The sequence below is a fragment of the Dipodomys merriami genome, unplaced genomic scaffold, assembly GCF_024711535.1.
Source record: "Dipodomys merriami isolate MVZ:Mamm:240054 unplaced genomic scaffold, mDipMer1.0.p SCAF_128, whole genome shotgun sequence".
Lineage (NCBI taxonomy): Eukaryota > Metazoa > Chordata > Mammalia > Rodentia > Heteromyidae > Dipodomys > Dipodomys merriami.
In genome coordinates, this window is record NW_027202582.1 from 350,230 (window position 1) to 372,630 (window position 22,401).

General features: G+C 40.7%; 1 protein-coding gene across 1 annotated transcript in view; it reads left to right on the forward strand.

Annotated features, from left to right (window-relative positions):
- Nucleotides 1-1,110: 1,110 nt before the first annotated feature.
- The window catches only part of LOC138824234 (organic anion transporter 7-like), a 35,347-nt gene continuing 14,056 nt past the window's right edge, over nt 1,111-22,401 (forward strand). Inside the window, exons 1-5 of the mRNA XM_070017920.1 lie at nt 1,111-1,793; nt 2,947-3,050; nt 10,199-10,353; nt 10,455-10,623; nt 11,400-11,523. Of these exons, the coding sequence (XP_069874021.1) occupies nt 1,392-1,793; nt 2,947-3,050; nt 10,199-10,353; nt 10,455-10,623; nt 11,400-11,523 (954 nt within the window). The 5' untranslated portion in view covers nt 1,111-1,391. The remainder of the gene's footprint in view (nt 1,794-2,946; nt 3,051-10,198; nt 10,354-10,454; nt 10,624-11,399; nt 11,524-22,401) is intronic.

Consider the following 22,401-nt stretch of genomic DNA (forward strand, 5'->3'; position numbering starts at 1 on the left):
CAGAGTGCTAGCCTTGAGCAAAAGAGCTCAGGAACAACCTCGAGGCCCTGGGTTCAAGTCCCACAACCAACAAAAGCATGTCTTAGCCAGGTTCATACCTGTAATTCTGGTTCCTGAGGTTCAGCCTTCTGAGTAGCTAGGGTTACAGGTGTGAGCCTGGCTAGTAGATTGTACTATTCCATCTCCAACAAACCAGCAAAAGGCCAGACTAGAAGTTTTAAAGCACCAGTAGTAAAGAAAAAAGCCAAACAATGCATGAAGCCCTGAGTTCAAGCTGTGGTACCCACATGACACACACACTCACAAACACACACACACACACACACACACACACAGTCACAGAGCATTTTCAGCTTACTGCATTTTTACTACTAGAACAGAAAGATCCTCACAATTCTTATCTAGAAGGAAGAAAAAGTAAACTTCTGGGTGAGGCTGGCACTCAGCTCGCTGTCCATCACAAGTCGCTCTTCACACCCTCAGCAACAGTTTCAGTGGGAATTTTTGCTACTGTTCAACCAGCAGCACAAAGTCGTTATAAACCAGAAAGGAGAACACCATACTTCACATCCATTTATTCTACTTGAGATTTTTTTTCCATGGGTTCTTCTGATAAAATTTAGAACTTACCAACAAAATGCTTATTCTAAACTTCCTTGGAGGCATAATTTTTAGAAGACAGTTTAGTCCTCATCAGTGTGACTTTTGCTCCCATATTTTATTTTTAGTTCTTCCATTCCATACTGCATTGTACATCATGTATCCTCACAGGTATGTGCTATATACACACATATGTATGCATATGTACATATATAAGCCTACAGATATGTATATAAACCTACACATATTTAAACCTACATATACACATTTGTAATTATAGGTATATATGAACCTACATATATAAATATATATAAAAACATACATATACATATTTGTAAATATGGATTTATGTAAGACATTTATAATAGAAGAGTAAGTTAGATATGTACTTACTTCTTACTGATTTAGAAACTCCTTAAATAGAAATTCTCCTTTCCACTGAAGAAAATCCAATCCTCTGTAGCGGTGCTTCTCTGGCTTGTTTTCCTCAAACCTAGAGATCAATGTCCACTGTTGAATGTGAGCTATAACCTGGTATAACATTTTACACAAGGTAGCCTGGTAACTCATTCTTAAAGAAGGCAAATCAGCAGAAAATTCTCTTGAATAGCTTTAAGAACAACAGCTATCTAGCTGGCACCAAATCGCTAGGGCACACTCATTCTATGCCCTGCTGTGGTGTATCTGATGGAAATGGCACTTTCTTTCTTTCTTTTCTTTTCTTTTCTTTTTTTTGAGAGTATACAGATTTAATCATTTTGTCTCCTATTGAGAGTAATCATTTGTATTCAATGGCTTTTCAGGAAATCCTGGATCAAGTTGGTAGCCTGGGAAGATTCCAGTTCCTTCAGTTGGCTTTCCTTACAATCTTCTGCAGCATAACATTCTGTCATCTCACACTGGAGAACTTCACGGCAGCCGTGCCTGAGCACCGCTGCTGGGTGCGCATCCTCGACAATGGCACGCTCTCTGACAATGGCACTGGGCTCCTCAGCCAGGAGGACCTCCTGAGAATCTCCATCCCACTCGACTCCAACCTCAGGCCAGAGAAGTGCCGGCGCTTTGTCCATCCCCAATGGCAGCTCCTCCACCCAAACAGCACCTTCTGGAACCTGAGTGAGGCAGAAACAGAGCCCTGTGTGGACGGCTGGGTGTATGACAAAAGCTACTTCGTCTCCACCATCGTGACCAAGGTAGGAAGCTTCATTTCTCATGTGCGAGCTCAGGATTTGGGTGTTTAAAAATAACACAAGTCCTTTCTACACTTTAAGGCAAATCTTCTTTCTTTCAGCCAACATTGATTACATTGTTAGTAACCATATTCAATGAGTCTAGTGAATTGGACAGTAGATAGACTCCTATTTTATGTTGTTTTCATTTTTTGGTAAGACAAAGGTGTAAGCAAACAATGCTTGTGTTTTGTTACAAGTGCTATGTCCAGTCAGTAAATATTCAACTTTGATTGAAAATTAGAAATGTCTTGGAGATTGGCCAAGTCTGTAATGTCCACACTGTATCGCTTGTGCATTTATATGACAGTCAGCTGTGACATTTGGGATTTAGTTAATGCCTCAGGGCCCTACAATGTAGTGTGTAGCCAAGTTTAAAGAGAACTTGGGTTTAAAAGCTTGTTAGCCACTTGCCACTGCCTCTCAGGAGGCTCAAATCTGAGGATCACATTTGTGTGTGTGTGTGTGTGTGTGTGTGTGTGTGTGTGTGTGTGTGTGTGTGTGTGTGTGATGGGCCTGAACCCTGGGCCTGGGCCTGGGCGCTGTCCCTCAGTTCTTCAGCTCAAGGCTAGCACTCTACCACTTGACCACAGCGCCACTTCCAGCTTTTTCTGCTTATGTTGTGATAAGGAATCAAACCCAGGGCCTCACACATGCTAGGCCAGCACTCTACCACAGAGCCACCTTCCCAGCCCTAAGGATCACATTTTAATGCCAGCTTGCGCAAGAAAGACTGTGAGACTCTTATCTCCAATAAACTACTCAAAAACAAAAAGGAAAGAAAAGAAAAACAGAAGTAAAGCTATGGCTTGAGTAAAAGAAGCTCAAGGATAGTTCCCAGGCCGAGTTCAAGCCCCAACACTGGCAACAACAACAACAAAAAGCTCATTAGTATAACCCTAGTATAACCTACAGGTTTAAAGACAGCTTCCTGGAGAAAGTTCTGTTTCAGTTAAGACCTGATGGTAGAAGATGGGTAATGTTGAAAAGGAGTACTGATAGATGTGGGAAGAGAGTACTCGGATGAAACATAAACCTTTAGGTCATGTTAGGAAGCTTTGCTCAGAGTACTGTGAGAGATTATAAGCCCTGTTGTGCTGATTTCCTTCTTTTTCAGTGGGGCCTGGTGTGTGACTCTCAGTCTCTGAATTCAATAAGTAAATTCCTAACGCTGACCGGGACGTTGGTGGGAAACTTAATGTATGGCCATTTAACAGACAGGTGAGTGTCTATCCTCTCTACTAGTGAATACTGTATTTTTATCAGCTTATGAAACAGTCATTTGTATGAAGTTGTTATTCAAGGAAGTGAAGCTGTGGCTCAAGGTGGCGGGGCACTGCCTCTAGAGCTCAGGGATGTGCCCAGGCCCTGAGTTCAAGCCCCGTGACCCACAAATAAATAAATAAACAAATAAGTTGTTACTCACAATAACACTGTCCCAGATGTACTGTTACCTTAAGGGATCTGTAAACACAAATGGGAATTTTCAGTCAGTGTCCTAAATAATATTTTGCAAAATAGCATACTGTATACAGGACACAAATATGATATCTCCATAATAAGTGAGAATGTTTATAGAAAAGAATTAGAAAAAAGCCAGGTGCCAGTGGCTCATGCCTGTAATCCTAGCTACTCTGGAAGCTGAGATCTGAGGATCACAGTTAAAAACCAGCCTGGGCAGGAAAGGCCATGAGACTCTCATCTCTAATTAACCACTAGAAAACCAGAAATGGCACTGTAGCTCAAGTGGTAGAGCGCTAGCCTTGAGCTGAAAAGCTTAGGGACAGTGCCCAGGCCCAGAGTTCAAGCCCTATGACCAACAATAACCAAAAAAAAGAATTAGAAAGAAGTTGCTATAACATGAGGTTTTAACTTTTTTTTTTTTTTTTTTTTTTTTTTTGTTGTGGGGCTTGAACTCTGGGCCTGGGCGCTGTCCCTCAGCTCTTCAGCTCAAGACTAGCACTCTACCACTGGAGCCAAAGCACCACTTCCGGCTTTTTTTTTCTCATGTGGTGCTGAAGAATCGAACCCAGGGCCTCATGCATGCAAGGCAAGCGCTCTACCACTGAGCCACCTTCCTAGCCCTAACACGAGGTTTTAAAAGATAAGGAAGTTCCCTACTGGAACATAGTAAAAGATGTATTGCTGGATACCAGTGCTAGTAATCCCAGCTACTCAGGAGGCTGAGATACAAGGATCCTGGTTTGAAGCCAGGAAGGAAAGACCATGAGATTCTATCTCCTGCTAATCACCAAAAGGCCAGAAATGGAGCTATGGCTCAAGTGGTAGAGTGCTAGCCTTGAGCAAAAATAAAAATAAAAAGCTCAAAGATACCACCCAACCCCTGAGTTCAAGCCCCAGGACCAACACCAAAAATAAAAAACATTGCCACATCACAATCATCCTAAATATGCTAAAATGGAAAACAGCACTGTCTCCCTTGGGCAAAGGCACCATGCTGAGTTCCTCCTGGACACTTCCCTGGATTCTGGTAGTCTCTAGAGAATGGTCATTATTCTGTCTTAGTGGCTCAAACATGAAGGTACAAGGCAATATGGTATCATGGAGTACATAGCAATATGCCATTGCTGGTGTGTTGGGAACTTATGGCGTCCCCTTTATTTAAATTTGTTTTTACCAGGCCAGCTTTCTAAATAATCCAATGTCAACTGCAGTAAAAGAATGTAGATCCTGTGCCTAAAAGTATCTCCTTTGAAATGGACAGATAATAATTGCCACCACACAGTTATGTGTCTTCTGAAGCTGAAGAGAAGAACAAGATGTCTCTCTCCATCCTCCAACATGATGTCAACTGTTGAGCAACTAAAATCTATGAGATCTGAATGTGTCACAACTGTGTCTCTTGGATAGTGAGGATGGCAGGCATGCACCATTAGCAATGGGCAGGACCTCTCTTCCCCGCCCCCCACTCCCCCCACCCCCATCCTGAGGCTTGAACTCAGGGCTTGGGTGCTGTCCCTAAACCTCTTTGTTGTCAAGACAAGTGCTCTACCATATAAGCCACAGCTCTACTTCTGGATTTTTCTGAGTAGTTTATTGAAGAGTCTCATGGACTTTCCTGCCTGGGCTGGCTTTGAACTGTGATCCTCATACCTCAGCCTTCTGAGTAGCTAGTATTATAGGCGTGAGCCACTGGCACCCGGCTAGGACCTCTCTTCTTAATTGCCGGAGCCTGCCAGCAACGAAAGGGAATCCTGATTTAGTGGGCGAGGATGAGAAAAAAAAAAAAAAAAGACATGAGCAAAGGATGGCGTCAGGAGGTCTGCAGCTCAAGACTGCAGCACCATTTTTTGTTTTTTTTTACATGGGAGCAGGGACGCAAGCTTGAGCCACTGGCACTCGGCGAAGGTCACCCACTCCAGATGCCCGCGCCCGGCGGGCCGCAGCTCAGCTCTCCAAGGTCGGCTTCCCCACAAAGCACCGTTTTTTTTTTTTTTAATTTTTTTTATTGTAAAGATACTATACAGAGGGTTACAGTTACATGAGTGAGGTAATGAGTACACTTCCTCTTGAACATTGTTACCCCCTCCATTGTTTTCCCCCTACCATCCCCTCCCTCCCTCCCTTCCCCGAGGTTCTTTTTTTTTTTTTTTTTTTGATTGTGATTAAGTGATTACTTAATTTCCGGAAATTCACAGTATTGTGGAATAATGATGCTCATTTAAAGTCACAAGTTCATTCTAACTTTCCTGGAGCAAATTGTCTATCACAGTCTTTAATATATAACGGTGCTCACATGTTATATACCATATATGTGATCAGCAGCATGGGGATATTTGGTAGTGGTTCAACCAGATGAGTGGGAGTTCTTTGTTTCTTTTTTTTTTTTTTTTTGGTCCGGTCGTGGGGCCTGAACTCTGGCCTGGGCATTGTCCCTCAGCTCTTCAGCTCAAGGCTAGCGCTCTACCACTTGAGCCACAGCGCCACTTCCGGCTTTTTTCTTTTTGCTTATGTGGTGCTGAGGAATTGAACCCAGGGCCTCTGGCATGCAAGGCAAGCGCTCTACCACTGAGCCACCTTGAACCCGAGTTCTTTGTTTCTTAAGTCCTGTTAGTTTTGTCATATCACCTAACATTTTGGATTTATCATCCACTTATCAGGGAGACCATGTACTGTTTGTCTCTTCGTTCTTGGCTTACCTCGCTCAACATGATTCCTTCTAGCTCCATCCATTTCCCTGCAAATGCCATTATTTTGTCATTTCTAATGGCTGCATAATATTCCATTATGTATAGATACCACAATTTTTGGATCCATTCATCTGTGGTGGGGCTTCTAGGTTGTTTCCATATCCTAGCTATTGCGAACAGTGCTGCAATAAACATGGAGGTGCACGTGTCCTTGTATATTGGTTCCTGTTGTTCAGGGTAGATGCCTAGAAGTGGTATGACTGGGTCGTAAGGGAGGTCAATCTTTAGCTTTCTAAGGACCCTCCAGACTGCTTTCCAAAGTGGTTGTATAAGTGTACATTCCCACCAGCAGTGTAATAGCGTTCCTCATTCTCCACATCCCCTCCAGCATTTGTCGTTGGCTGATTTAGCACCATTTATTTTTAACTTTCCCTAATTTATTCTGTTAGAAGTCAAGAAGTAGCATAAGGTTACTATAGTCCAGAAAAACAAGGAAAATTTCTGTTAAAAAACAGACTGCAATAAAAACAAGACAAGGTCAACTGGTTGAAAGTAAAACAAACTGCAGACATAGCAAAGCAATCCCGGGCAGCTGGTGTCTGTCAAGTAAGCCAGTTCTTTGTACGTGCCTTCAAGCGAGCACAGGGGTCAAGATGACCTTTGAGCTTTACTGTTGGCTCCCAGCACTTAATACTGTCACACTAACTATTAATGTATAAAGTCTAAAATTTAGAAGAACACATTCAGATCTAGCAAATACTTTTTCTCCTGGTTATGAGATCAGTGCTATGTAAATACCTTTAAATCTTATGAGTGGGCATTTTGTTCATTAATGTGTTCTAACTGTTGTGACATGTTCTCGGCTTGTTTTATTGATTATTGAGAAAATGATGTTAAAAATCTCCTGCTATGTAGAACTGTTTTTCCTTTAGTTCTCTGTTTTTGTGTACTTTGAATCATTTCGTTGATATGAATGAAAATTTGACTGTAGCACATAAGCTATTCCATTTAATCACAGTTAAATCTTTTATTAGTTATTTTATAGCAGTGAAGTTTTGAGATGGAGTCTCACTGTACAGCCCACACTTGCCTTGAGCTCATGATTGTCCTACTTCAGGTCCTTGGGTGCTGAGACTAAAAGCATGTGCCACCAAAAAGAGCAATGTATTTATTATAGTATGGTCTCTCTAATCACTCTAGTCTTATAATTAATTTGTACAATATGCTTGTTTTGCATTGTGTTTCAATTAGCCAGTAAAATTAGCCAGCTTCAAAAAGCCATGTTCCAACTCAGTTATTTATTTCAAATTCTCACTGTAGTTTTAGTCTTTACATGTTATGTATATATACATAAATACATGTTTGTATTTACTTTATCACTTCATTTTTATTGTTTTACTATTGCAGCCTCTCCTGTGTGTTTCCTATTTTAATTCTACAGGTATTTATCCTAACATGTTCAAGTGGAATAAAGGCTTATTACCCCTAGAGCAAGGGTTTGAGGGTGAATATATGTAATATATTAGAAGTCCAAAAAGGTTTTGGATTATTGGGATGTTAAAAAGTTGCCTGATGGTCTATAAATCTAGTTACTCAAGATCTGGAGGATTGTAATTGATCTGGAGGCTGAAACTTCATCTCCAAAATGGCCAGCACAAAGCTGGTCTGGGAAGTATGGCTCAAGAGGTAGAGCACCAGCCCAGTAAGCACAAGGGCCCAAGTTCAAGCAGCAGTACCGCCAGAGAAGACAGTTGCTATATATGTGTGTGGATGTATGAAGTTACACATATGACTAGGTAAGACACGTTCAAAAATCACTAAGACAAGGAGCTGGGAAGGTGGCTCAGTGGTAGAGCGCTTGCCTTGCATGCATGAGGCCCTGGGTTCGATTCCTCAGCACCACATAAGAAAAAAGAAAAAAGCCGGAAGTGGTGCTGTGGCTCAAGTGGTAGAGCCCTAGCCTTGAGCTGAAGAGCTGAGGGACAGCGCCCAGGCCCAGAGTTCAGGTCCCACGACCAGACCCCCCCAAAAAAATCACTAAGACAAAAAAACACTGAGATCTTAAGCTTACACATTGGGGTATCTCTAGCCTCAAAATTTGTTTAGTCTTCCAGCTACCAGTGGCTCATGCCTGTTATCCTAGCTACTCAGGAGGCTGAGATCTAAGGGTCACAGTTCGATGCCAGCCCAGGCAGGAAAGTCCATGAAGCTATTATCTCCAATTAACTACCAGAAAAACCATAAGTAGAGCTGTGCCTCAAAGTGTTTGAGAGCTAGCCTTGAGCAAAAGATCTCAGGGACAGTACCCAAGCCCTGAGTTCAAGCCCCGTGACTGACAGGAAAAATAAAAAATAGACAGTGGCAGATGCACAAAAGAAAGCTCTTGACCCGTGATTCTTTGAATGCCTGAAGTTCCTTTTTTAAAAAAAATTAATCACTTTTTGAAGACTAAATAACTTTTTTGTTGTTCATGGGGCTTGAACTCAGGGCCTGGGCACTGTCCCTGAGTTTTTTTCACTCTAGCACTCTACCACTTCGAGCCACAGTGCCACTTCAGGTTTTCTGGTAATTAATTGGAGATAAGAGTCTTACAGGGGATTTTCTGCCCAGGCTGGCTTTGCACTGTGATCCTCAGATATCAGCGTCCTGAGGAGCCAGGATTATAGGTATGAGCCACCAGTGCCCAGTACCACTGTGTGTTTAGGATATATATTTGTTTCTATATTTGTACTTGGGAATCAGATTTAGAACTGCTGTCTGGTGCTTATCACTGGATTCCTTTACAATGTGGCTGAGCCTCCTTTTATAATTGATCAATCAGATTACTACCAATTGCTGCCATAAGAAACAAAAAGGTATAGAATCTGGCACAGAAGTCTTGCAGAAATGGGAACTCCATTTTTCTGTTTTGTTTTGTTTTGTTTTAGGTCTTTTCCTTTTGTATTCTTTCATCCCCCATCTTCCTTGGCTCTTTACACTGAGAACTTTCTATAAGTTCTATTTAAACTGGGGCTTTATTACATCCTGTACTTGAAAGTAGCATGCTGGCCAAGACCACCAACACATCTAAATTCAGCAGCAAATAGTTCTTACACTACATATCAGCAAATTCCACATGTTGTTTCACCAGTGTTCCCATTGCTATAATCAAGAAATGTACAGCCTCGCCGGGCACCAGTGGCTCACGCCTGTCACCCTAGCTACTCAGGAGGCTGAGATCTGAGGATTGCAGTTCAAAGCCAGCCCAGGCAGGAAAGTCCATGAAACTCTTATCTCCAATAAACCACCAGAAAATCAGAAGTGGCACTGTAGCTCAAGTGGTAGAGCACTAGTCTTGAGCTGAAGAGCTGAGGGACAGCACTCAGGCCCAGAGTTCAAGCCCCACGACAAAAAAAAGAAAAGAAATGTACAGCCTCAACATTTGATTTTGATAATTTTGTTTTTGCTCCATTGTGGGGCTTGAACTCAGGGCCCGGGTGCTATCACTGAGCTCTCTTGTTCAAGGCTAGTGTTCTACCACTTTGAGCCACATTCCATTTCTGGTTTTTTAGTGGTTTATTGGATATAAGAGTTTCACGGGGACTTTTCAGCCCTGGCTGACTTCAAACCATGATCCTCAGATCTCAGCCTCCTGAGTAACTAGGATTACAGATGTGAGCCACTGGCACCTGACTTGATACTTTATATATTGTGTAGACTCTCTGTTAGGCTAAATCTATGTATTTAAATACTTGTATTAAAGGTACTAAAAGTTCCAGAATTAAAACTCATCTTTCATGGTTTGAAATGGTTACCTGTAGTATACACAGGTCAGGTTTACAAACAAGAAGCATGGCTTTTGAAATATCTGCTGTTGGTTTCTGATTATTTATAGTTTTAAAATAATTCTCAGCCGGGCGCTGGTGGCTCACGCCTGTAATCCTAGCTACTCAGGAGGCTGAGATCTGAGGATCACGGTTCAAAGCCAGCCCGGGCAGGAGAGACCGTGAGACTCCTATCTCCAATAAACCACCAGAAAACCGGAAGTGGCGCTGTAGCTCAAGTGGTAGAGCGCTCGCCTTGAGCTGAAGAGCTGAGGGACAGCGCCCAAGCCCAGAGTTCAAGCCCCACGACCGACAAAAAAAAAAAAAAAAAAAAAAAAAAAAAAATAATTCTCTTTTGTTTCTTTGTGCAACAGCTGTTCCAGTTCCCACCATCTGAACTTTATCTTTTCCTCAGGTTTGGAAGGAGGCTAATTATCATCATCTGTGTGCTGAAGCTGGCCATTGCTGACACATGCGCAGCCTTTGCTCCCACCTTCCTCCTTTACTGTGTCCTGCGCTTCCTGGCTGGTATGTCCACCACGGGCATCCTGACGAACAGCTCCATGCTCCGTAAGTACGTCTTCCCACCATGTGCATTTTCCCCGCCTTGAATGTGAACTTAATGCTCTACCTTGGTTTGAGATGAATATTCAGTTTGTGTTGTCTTTCAGTTGTAGAATGGACAAGACCCAAATTCCAAGCCATGGTGGTGACCCTTTCATTGTGTTCTGCTGGTTTAGCACAAATATTATTGGGAAGCCTGGCTTATTTTGTTCAAAATTGGCACATCCTTCAGCTGGTGCTGTCTATACCCATCTTTTTCTTACTTCTATTCACAAGGTATGAGCTTTCTTCCTCTTTCTTAAGGGATCTTGGGATGAGAGATGTCTGATAACATATCTTCTCCTGTGTACCTGGGTGTAACTTGCTCCTGCCTATAATCCTAGCACCTCAGGAGGCTGAGACCTGAAGATTGCAATTTAAAGCCAGCTCTAAGAGGAAAGTCTGTGAGATTCTCATCTCCAGTTAACCACCGAAAGGCCTGAAGTAGAACTATGGCTCAGTGGTAGAGTGTTAGCCTTGAGAAAAAAAGCTCTCGGACAGTGTCCAAGCCCTCAGTTCAGCCCCAGAACCAGTGTTATAAATAAACAAATAAGACTTAAGGTTTATAAACCATGATGTTGGTTTGCGACAGAAGGCCTGTTGAGTTAGGAATGACCCTCAGAAGTGATTACAGACTAAATTAGTATAGGGAGAAGAGTCCAAACAACAAGTACTCCTTAGTTTAAACTAATGTAACATATCTATGAACTTTGTATTTCTCTGCCCTCATTGAACCTGAGGCATATATAACTTGACTGTGTGGCCAAAAGCCATCACCACTGCTAGGCTCAGGAGTGGTTTCAAACCCATATGAGATACTTAGGGGAAAAAATAAGTTGAGGATCTTTATTTTAAGAAAAAAAGAACAAATTATGAATAAATATTTCTCATGTCCTTACAACTGATTAAATTTGTAAGTAATAACATAAAGGCAAAAGGAATCTGAGGGTTAAAGGGGGACTGGAAGTGAGCGTGTGAGAGTTGACTACACTTCCATCATCGTCTTTGGTCAGGTGTCTGGCCGAGTCTGCTCGGTGGCTGATTATCACCAACAAACCCCAGGAAGCCTTAAAGGAGCTGTGGAGAGCTGCGCGCATAAATGGAATGAAGAATTATAGAGAAACACTAACCGTGGAGGTGAGCAGGATGGATAGCAGCTGGTTATGAGGCAGAGGGAAGACTTAACTTGACATATATATGTAAAAACATATATATATACATACATACGTATATATGTCTGTATTGGTATCCCAAAGTGCAATATGCTAAAAGATTTGGATGCCTATCATTATCCATTGCCTTACTTTCCTCCTTGAATCTATTTCATAAAAGTTCCTCCATAGAATTTTATTCCTTATATTTAACTCATTTTTCAAATTTTTTGACTTTACACGCATTTGTAGTGTGAGGGGGTTTTATTGTAGTATTTCCATGCATGCACAGAGTGTACTCTGAGCAACTTTGCCCCCTCCACCATAATTCACTTTGTTGTGTGTGCAGGTTCTAGGGCTTGAACTCAAGGCCTGGGCACTATGCCTGACTTTTTTTGCTCAAAGCTAGTGCTCTACCACTTGAGTGACAGATCCACTTCCAGCATTGTTTGGAGTGGTTAATTGAATATAAGAATCTCATGGACTTTCCTTCCCAGGCTTTCTTCAAAATAGCAATCGTCAGCTCTCAGCCTCTTAAGTAACTAAGAGTATAAGCATGAGCCACTGGCACTGGCTTATAATTCTCCTTTTAGTTGGAAAATGCATTGTATGTGTCTCATAATTCTCTCTTTTTTTTTTTTTTTTTTTTTTGGTCCGGTTGTGGGGCCTGAACTCTGGGCCTGGCGCTGTCCCTCAGCTCTTCAGCTCAAGGCTAGCGCTCTACCACTTGAGCCAGAGCGCCACTTCCGGCTTTTTTCTTTTTTTGCTTATGTGGTGCTAAGGAATCGAACCCAGGGCCTCGAGCAAGCAAGGCAAATGCTCTACCACTGAGCCCCCTTCCCAGCCCTCATAATTCTCTTTTTAATTGAAAAATACATTGTATGTTTTTGTCAACACAATATGTTTTGGAATATATATTTTGCCATTTGCATATATATAATTTTACCTTTCAATATATGCATATATGCAATTACATGTAGTGTATAATAGAATGGTTTCAGCTAGATAATTAACAAATGCATTATTCACATATCCTTTTTGTGGTGAGAGTATATAGATCCCTTCTCTATATTTCTAACAAATACAGTATATCACTATACAATAGATCTCTCGAAATTTATTTCTCCTATCTTACTGTCATCATGTGTACTTTGACTGAAATCAGCCTATCTCATATCATTTCTTTAAAACTCACCATCATCTGGTAAGCAGCACCATACTCTCTAATCCTTTTGTCTGTGGTATGTTGGTATTGAGGCTTAAACTCAGGGTCTCTTTCTTGCTCAGCTTTTTCACTCATGACTGATGTTCTACCATTAGAACCATACAACTTTCTTATTGCTGGCTAGAGATAAGAGTCTCTCAAGTTTGTATGGCCAGTTGGCATTGAACCTCAATTCTCAAATCTCAACCTCTTTAGTAGCTAAGATTATAGTCATGAGTGCTGGAGCCTGGCAATAGTCTCTACTTGTAACAGATCAGTCTTTTAGGGTACCACAGATGAATGAGTTTATGGGTATTTATCTTTCTGTACTAGGTTCATTTTACCTAGGTTAATCCATCTTGTTAAAAGTGACAGAATTTCATCCTTTCATATAGATAAATACTATCACATTGTGGGTATGTATTTAATGCACATAACCTGCCAAACACCACAGCTTAGAAAGACATTAGAATATACGTTGTTTGTGCTCAATAGTACAAGGCTGTCTGGGATGTTCAGTGCCATATGCAAGAATACTGATAGAATATCACACAGGATTCCAGATGCAAGATAGAGGACTAGAGAGAAGGTAATACCAGAGCTCTGTATTCTCAGCAAGAAATATAAAATGCTAACCTAGAAATAATGCTGAAGAGTGGATGCCAGGGAAAAGCAAGCAGTCAGAGCCTAGTGCTATTCAGAAAACATCAAAACTTATAACTCAGGAAGATAAGTACACATAACCAGGTCCCATCACAGCCTACAGCTCTGTGTAGACTGCAGCTTTGTGCAGCCATCTACACAGTAAAGAACCCCACTCAGAACAAAACCACCTTCAGTGCTCTTTACCTGACTTATGTAAATGTGTCCCCTTTGTACATCACCTTTATAATAACAATAACCTCCACTTTGGGAACTGCTGCAGTGAACAGCTCACAGATTGGTGCAGATCTCTGCTTGGAGCAGCCCACTGCTCAAGCAATCTCCATTCAACACAGATCTCCATTTGGAGCAGCCAGCCTGGCAAGACTGCAGCCGCACTACAACAGAGAAAACTATTACACTGGCAAAACCCAGGAAGAAGACCACACAAACACCAAACACCATTAATAAATCACAGCAAAAGATTACGAAATTCATGAACAATTAAGACAACATGCCATTCTCAAAACCCAACAACTCAGGGGCTGGGAAGTTGGCTCAGTGGTAGAGTGCTTGCTTCGCATGCATGAGGCCCTGGGTTCGATTCCTCAGCACCACATAAGCATAAAAAAGCCAGAAGTGGGACTGTGGCTCAAGTGGAAGGATGCTAGCCTTGAGCTGAAGAGCTGAGGGACAGCGCCCAGGCCCAGAGGTCAGCCCCCACGACCAACAACAAAAAAAAACAACTCAGGGAAGGACTCTAGTGAGAGCAACAAAGAAGGGAGGGAGAACAAAGGAACCATTAAAGCAATAATGTGAGAATTGGCAGATGAAATAAAAGAATAGATCCAAAAACAAATATAAACAAATATAAAAACAAATACAGAGAGGAGGGCTGGGAAGGTGGCTCAGTGGTAGAGCGCTTGCCTTGCATGCCTGAGTCCCTGGGTTCGATTCCTCAGCACCACATAAGCAGGAAAAAAAAAGCCGGAAGTGGCGCTATGGCTCAAGTGGTAGAGCGCCAGCCTTGAGCTGAAGAGCTGAGAGACAGCGCCCAGGCCCAGAGTTCAGGCCCCACAACCGGAACAAAAAAAAAAAAAAAAGAATACAGAGAGGAAATGATGAAGAAAAGGAAAGCATATAACATGAAGGAAATGAAAGGTGAAATTAGCACTCTGTCGATGTCAGAGCTAGGAAATAGGAAAGGCTCTATATCCCTATTGCAAAGCACAGTTAAAAGCACAGACAATAGAATAAGTGAAGTAGAAAACAGGAGTATCAAGAGTTGAGGATAAAGCAGAGGAATTAGAACAAAAAAATCAAAGACATGGAAAAAAACATTCAAAACATACCAAAGACATCCAAGAATTGGCAAATCTGAACAAAATACTGAATCTATGTATAATTGGGATAAATGAAGGAGAAGAAATAAAAACTAAAGGCACTGAGAACCTATTTAAGAAAATAATAACAGAAAACTTCCTCAGTCTCAAGAAAGAGAATCTCACCCACCTGACAGAGGCACATAGAACTCCTAGCAGACAAGGTCTGAAAAGTAATACTTTTAGACACATTGTTGTGAAAACTTTGACTTAAAAAACAAGGAATTAGGGGATAGGAGGGAAAAATCTGGGGGAGAGTGAGGGAAGGGGGTGACAGTGTCCAAAAGGAAATGTACTCTTTACCTGACTTATGTAACTGTAACCCCTTGTACATCACCTTTATAATAACAATAAAAATTGAATAGAAAAGCAAGGAATTAATTTTAAATGCAGAAAAATCAAAGAGGGAACTTTATTACAACAGAAAGATTAGAATTCCTGTAGATTTCTCCACACCAACTGAATTCAAGAAGAGCCTGAAGTGGTATAATTCAAGCTCTGAATGACAATTGCCAACTCAAACCAGTATACCCAGTGAAACTAATATTCCCAATGGATGGCAAGCTAAAGCTTTTCACAACAAATAAAAAATAAAGGAATTCATGAACACTAAACCAGCATTACAAAGCAGAGCATACATACATTTGAAGAAAATAATCAAAAGTCGAGGAAACACAGCATTGAATATAAATCAATTCGTTTAGTAAACACAAGAGGAAAGAAACAAGCAATAGGAAAAACAGTGGCAGGAAACACAACACATTTCTCTATTGTAACATTAAACATCAGCAGGCAGGTTCAACTCCCCAACCAAAAGATGTAGAATAGCAGACTGGATCAAAACACAAAATCCAACAACTTGTTGTCTCTAAAAAACTCCTCTTATAGTCACAGATAAACACAAATTCCAAGTGAAGGGATGGAAAAAGATCTTTCATGTAAATGCATCCTGCAAGAAGGCGGGATGCCATACTGTTATCTGATAAAATATACTTCTCATTAAAATCAGCATAAAGAGACAAGGAAGGTCATTACATCGAAATAAAGGGAATGATCCACAAAGAGGAAATCACAGTGTTTATTATTTATGCACTAAACAGTGGAGCAACTAAATACATTAAACAAATACTCTTAGACTTATACAACATGATCAACCGAACACAAAAATAGTGGGAGACACTGGGAACCAGTGGCTTACTTCTATAATCCTAGCTACTCAGGAGGCTGAGATTTGAGGATCACAGTTCAAAGCCACCCTAAGCAGGAATGTCCGTAAGACTCTTAACACCAATAAACCACCAGAAAATCAGAAGTGGCATTGTGGCTCAAGTGGTAGAGAGCTAGCCTTGAGCTGAAGAGCTGAGGGACAGTGCCCAGGCCCAGAGTTAAAGCCCCACGACCGACAAAAACAAAAAAAAAATATGGGAGACTTTAACACTCTACTATCACCAAAAGACAGATCAACCAAAGAAAAGAAGCTTCTGAATTAAATGACCCCAAAAGGACTTAACAGACATCTACAAAGTATTTCACCCAACAACCACACAATTCATTCTTCTCAGCAGCCCATGGAACATTCTCCAAAATTGACCATATCCTAGGACACACAACAAGTCTGAGCAAATACAAATGGATCACAATAACTTCTTGTATCCTATCTAAGCACAATGACCCAAACTAGTTCTCAACAACAAAACATACTGCAGAAAACACTCAACACATGGAGACTGAATAACGCATTGCTGAACAACATATGGGTCACCAAAGAAATAAAGGAGGAAACCAGAAATTCCTTACAATTCAATGAAAATAAGACACATCATACTGGAACCTCTAAGATACTGCAAAAGCAGTGTTGAGAGGAAAGTTGTTGTTTTTTTTTGGCGAGGGGCGGGGGTGAGGGGTCCGGTCATGGGACCTGAACTCTCGGCCTGGGCGCTGTCCCTCAGCTCTTCAGCTCAAAGCTAGCGCTCTACCACTTGAGCCACAGCACCACTTCCGGCTTTTTTTTCTTTTTGCTTATGTGGTGCTGAGGAATCGAACCCAGGGCCTCAGGCATGCAAGGCAAGCGCTCTACCACTGAGCCACCTTCCGAGCCCGGAGAGGAAAGTTTATAGCTCTAAGTATGCACATAAAGAAAACAGAAACAGCAAAAGAAAATAACTTAATGATGCAACTGAAGCTGCAAGGAAAAAACAAAAACAGGAACAAACCAAACCCAAACGACTAGACAGAGAAAGGTAGCAAAGATTAGGACAGAAATTAATGAAATAGAGACTTTAAAAAAAAACTATACATAAAATCAATGAAACAAAAAGCAGGTTCTTTTAAAAAAAAAAAAAATCAACAAAATTGACAGACCAATAGCTAAATTGATGAAGAAGAGACTCAGATCAACAAAATTAGAGATGCCAAAGGAAACACTACAATAAACATCCAAGAAATCCAAAAGATTAGGAAGGACTACTTTCAAAACCTAAACTCAAATAAGATAAAAATCTAGTAGAAATGGATAAATTCCAAGAGACATACAAACTGCCTAAGCAGAAATGAAAGGATATAAAGCACTTAAACAGGCCTATACCATTCAGTAAAATTAAGGAAGGAATCAGGTCCCAATGGATTCACAGCTAAATTCTATAAGAGTTTTAAAGTTGAACTAACACTGGTACTCCTCAAACTTTTCCATGAAATAGAAGCAGAAGGATCACTTCCAAACTCATTTAATGAAGCCAACATCACAATAATCCCAAAACCAGGAAGGGATCCAACGAAAAAAGAACTATAGACCAGTCTCTCTGATGAACACAGACATAAAGCTTTTCAATAAAGTGCTAGCCAACAGAATTCAGCAAGTAATAAAAAATTCATACATTATGATCAAATGGGTTTTATCAAAGATGCAAGGTTTGTTTAACATATTAACTCAATAAATGTAATAAATCACATTAACAGAGCCAAAGACAAGAACCATAGGATCATCTCATTAGATATAGAAAAAGCCTTCGACAAAATCCAACATCTAAGCATGTTAAAAAGCTCTGGAGAAGCAATGAATAAAAGGAACAATACCTCAAAATAATAAAGGCTATATATGACAGACCAACAGCCAACATCATACTGAATGAGGAAAAATTAAAACCATTTCCTCTAAAATCAGGAATAAACCAAGGCTGTCTACTCTCTCCACTCCTCTAATATAGTTCTTGAATTCCTAGCCTGAGCAGTAAGCTAAGAAAAAGATATAAAAGGGATTCACATGGGAAAAGAAGGCAAACTATCCCTATTTGCAGATAACATGATCCTATATCTAAAGGACCCAGAAGACTCCATCCTCAACTTCCTAGAGCTTATAGATGACTTTGGCAAAGTAGCAGGATACAAAATTAGCCGGCAAAAGTCAATAGCCTTTCTGTATACCAACAATGTACAAACAGAAAGGGGAATCTGTGAAACAACTCCATTTGCAATAGCCTCAAAAAATTTATCTGGGAATAAACCTAATCAAGCAAAAGACTGTTATAGTGAAAACTATAAAAATGCGAAGAAAGAAATCAACGACAACATCATGTTCATGGATAGATAGAACTAATATTGTGAAAATGGCCATACTGAAAAAAAAAAAAAAATCTAACTCAATCCCCATCAAAATCCCAATGATGTTCTTTACCGAGCTAGGGAAAAAAATCCGAAAATTCATATGAAACAACAAAAGACCTTGAATAGCCAAAGCAATTCTAGGCAAAATAATACTAATAATAATAATGCTGATAGTGTCACAATGCCAGACCTCAAGCTCTACTACAGAGCTATAATAATAAAATTTAAAAAAAATGATATTGGCACAAAAATAGACCTGAAGATCAATGGAACAATCTAGAAAACCCAATAATAAAACCATATACTTACAGTTATCTGATATTTGATAAGGAGCCAAAGATATACAATAAAAAAGGTAGCCCCTTCGATAATTGGTGTTAGGAAAACTGGGCATCCATATGCAGAAAACTGAAAGTGGATCCCTACTTGCCACTATGCACTAATATCAACTCAAAGTGGATCAAAGACCTCAGACCTGCAACTCTGAAATTACTGCAACAGGGAGTGCAATAAGCCATAGGAAGAAACTTAATAAGAGTCCCAGGGGCACAGTCAATAGGAGAGAGACTTGACAAAGAGGATTACATCAAAATAAAAAGTTCTGCACAGCAAAGGACATAGTTACTAAGCTAGAAAGACAGCCAACAGACTGGGAGATCTTTGCCAGCAATACATCAGACAACAGCCTAATATCCAAAATATACAAAGAGCTCAAGAAACTAACCCCTCCTAAAGCTAATAAACCAATCACTAAGTGGGCAAAGGAGCTAAGGAGAGACTTCTCTGAAGAAGAGGTAAGAATGGCAAAGAAACACTTGAGGGCTGGGCACCTGTGGCTCACGCCTGTAATCCTAGCTACTCAGGAGGCTGAGATCTGAGGATCGGGTTGAAAGCCAGCCTGGGCAGGAAAGTCCATGAAACTCTGATCTCCAATAAACACTCAGAAAACCAGAAGTGGGGCCGTAGCTGTAGAGCACTTGCCTTGAGCTGAAGAGCTGAGGGACAGGCCCAGAGTTCAAGCCCTACGATCAACAAAAATAAAAAAATTAATTAATTAAAAAAAGAAACACTTGAGGTAATACTCATCATCTCTGGCCATAAAGGAATATAAAGGAAATATAAATCAAAACAACTGAGATTCCATCACACCCCAGTTAGATTGTCCAACATCATTAAGTCAAACAATAATAAACATTGGTGGGGATGTGGGAAAAAGGAACTCTAGTACCACCACTCTGGGCAGCAGTCTGGAGGTGCCTCAAAAAACTAAAGAGGGCTGGGAAGGTGGCTCAGTGGTAGAGCGTTTGCCTTGCATGCATGAGGCCCTGGGTTCGATTCCTCAGCACCACATAAGCAAAAAAGAAAAAAGCCAGAAGTGGTGCTGTGGTTCAAGTGGTAGAGTATTAGCTTTGAGCTGAAGAGCTGAGGGACAGCGCCCAGGCCCAGAGTTCAGGCCCCATGACCGGACCCCCCCAAAAAAAAAAAAACTAAAGATAGATCTTATCTATGACCCAGCCATACCACTCCCTAGCATCTACCCTGAACATCACAAACCAAGATACTGTCAAGACACTTGCACATCCATGTTCATTGCTGCACTATTCACAAAAGCCAAGTTATGGAAACAGCCCAGATACCCTACAATAGTTGAGTGGATCAAAAAATGCAGTACCTATATACAAGGGAACTTTAATACAGCCATTAGAAAGAATAATATGTCATTTGCAAGGAAATGGATGGACCTAGAACAAATCCTGTTAAGTGAGGTAGGCCAAGCTCAGAGACAAACAGTCATGCTTTCTCTCATGTGTGAAAGCTAGACCTAAAATATGCCAGGACATAATAAAAGATACAGGACTCTAGGCATTCACGTACAGTGAGACTGAAGGAGAATATTCTTAGGGGAGGAACCCAAGGTGCCGTGTCTATGTGCCTCTGATCTAAATGAACTGCAGGAAGTAGAACCAAGAAGGTTTTTTCTTTGTTGCTTTTTTGTTTTCTTTTTGTATTGCATGTTAATTTATCTGTCTTTGGGAGGGTAAGAGGGGCACAGAAATGAAGGGATAAAGGGCAAACAAATGCAGCAGTGGTGCTCACTAGACATTATGTGGGAAATGAATTGTGTAACTTGTGGATGGGGATGGGAGAGAAAAATTGGGAGAGTGAGGGAAGGGGTGACATCATCCAAAAAGAAATGTACTATTTACCTGACATGTAACTTTAAGTGCTCTGTATATCACCTTTATCATAATTTTTAAAAAGAAGGAACTATATTGCATCATTTGCAAAGAAATGGATGGACCTGGAAAAAACAGTATATTTATTGAAGTAACTCAGAGCCAGAGAGGAAAAGGATCTATGTTCTCTCTCATAATTGGAAGCTGGAACTAATTTATAAATGTACAAGTACACAAAGTTGTATGTAAATACACCCAAGTGAATTAACTGAAGTAGGGTATTTTCAGGGGAGAATTGGAACAGTGTAATTCCTTAGAAAACTAACTCACTGTCCAGTAAAACGAATACCAGGAAACTGGCACTTGAAAGATGCAGGAGGGTCAAGGGGAGGGAGGGAGAGGAATGAAGGGGGGGGGGGAATGCAGTTATAATATTCAATGTATATCCTATGCAACTAAGAAAATTGAGGGATAGGGGAAGCTTGGGAAGGATGGACAAAAACAATGAAAGGGGTGACAGTCATCAAGATGCATTGTGCTTATAAACAGATTTGTTGAGTGGTAACTCCTTTGTGGAACTACTTAAAGACTATATATATATATATATATATATATATATATATATATATTACATATATTACATATTGTATATAATATATATATATATATATATATATATATCTGAAAAGAGCTGGGTACCAGTGGCTTAGACCTGTAAATCCCAGGTACTCAGGAGGCTGAGATCTGAGGATCCAGCCCAGTCAGAAAAGTCAGTGAGACTCTTCAATTAACTACAAAAAAAAAAAAGCTGGAAGTAGAGCTGTGGCTCAAAGTGTAGAGTGCTAGCCTGGGGCAAAAGCAGCTCAGGGACAGTGCCCAGGCCTGATTTCAGGCCTGCAGAAATGCAGAAGCCAGCTCTATAATGACTGTCTAACAAAGTAGTAGGACCAATCTTCTCTGAAGAGTTGTGGACTGCAAACTAAGAAAGCACTCTTTTTCGGGGGGGAGGGTGAGGGAGAATGGTTCTAGCGTTAGGATTGGTCTTTCATGCTTCTTCTGTATGCTCCTTTCTTCATTTACCACTCTACCCCGTTAGCTACAGCTGCATCCGGACTAGTTTCTTGTTTTCTTTTTTTCTTTCTTTCTTTCTTTCTTTCTTTCTTTCTTTCTTTCTTTCTTTCTTTCTTTCTTTCTTTCTTTCTCTCTCTCTCTCTCTCTCTCTCTCTCTCTCTCTCTCTCTCTCTCTCTCTCTCTCTTTCTTTCCTTCTTTCTTTTTTTTGTCAGTTGTGGGGCCTGGGCGCTATCCCTCAGCTCTTCAGCTCAAGGCTAGCACTCTACCACTTGAACCACAGTGCCACTTCCAGCTTTTTTTGCTTATGTAGTATTGAGGAATCGAACCCAGGGCTTCATGCATACAAGGCAAGCACTCTACCACTGAGCCACCTTCCCAGGCTAGTTTCCTGTTTTCAAGATTCATTCTTGTGGACTTTTCTTCTCAGGCTGAGAAAACATGTGCCTGAGAAATCTAAGATGGCTAAGTATTTAAAGCCAGACTAGAAAGGTCGTGCCTCATAGTCTAAAAGCTTATCTCGAGTGACATCTTTTCCCTAAATTCCTTCATCACGAAATTCTTTTAATGGTGTTTATACCATTGCTTCATTTACAGAGGTGGAATGACACCAAAGCTAATAATTTATAATAAGTATTCACTAGTAAGAGCCCCGAGCTCTACCAGTAGTTTGATATGCACATTTGTGACAGCCTGAATGCCCAACGAAATCTTGGTGAGAAATACCTTCTTTTCTTGTTCTTCTGGTCCTTTTGCTTATTTTTCTATATCATTTTCATCCTTTTACTAG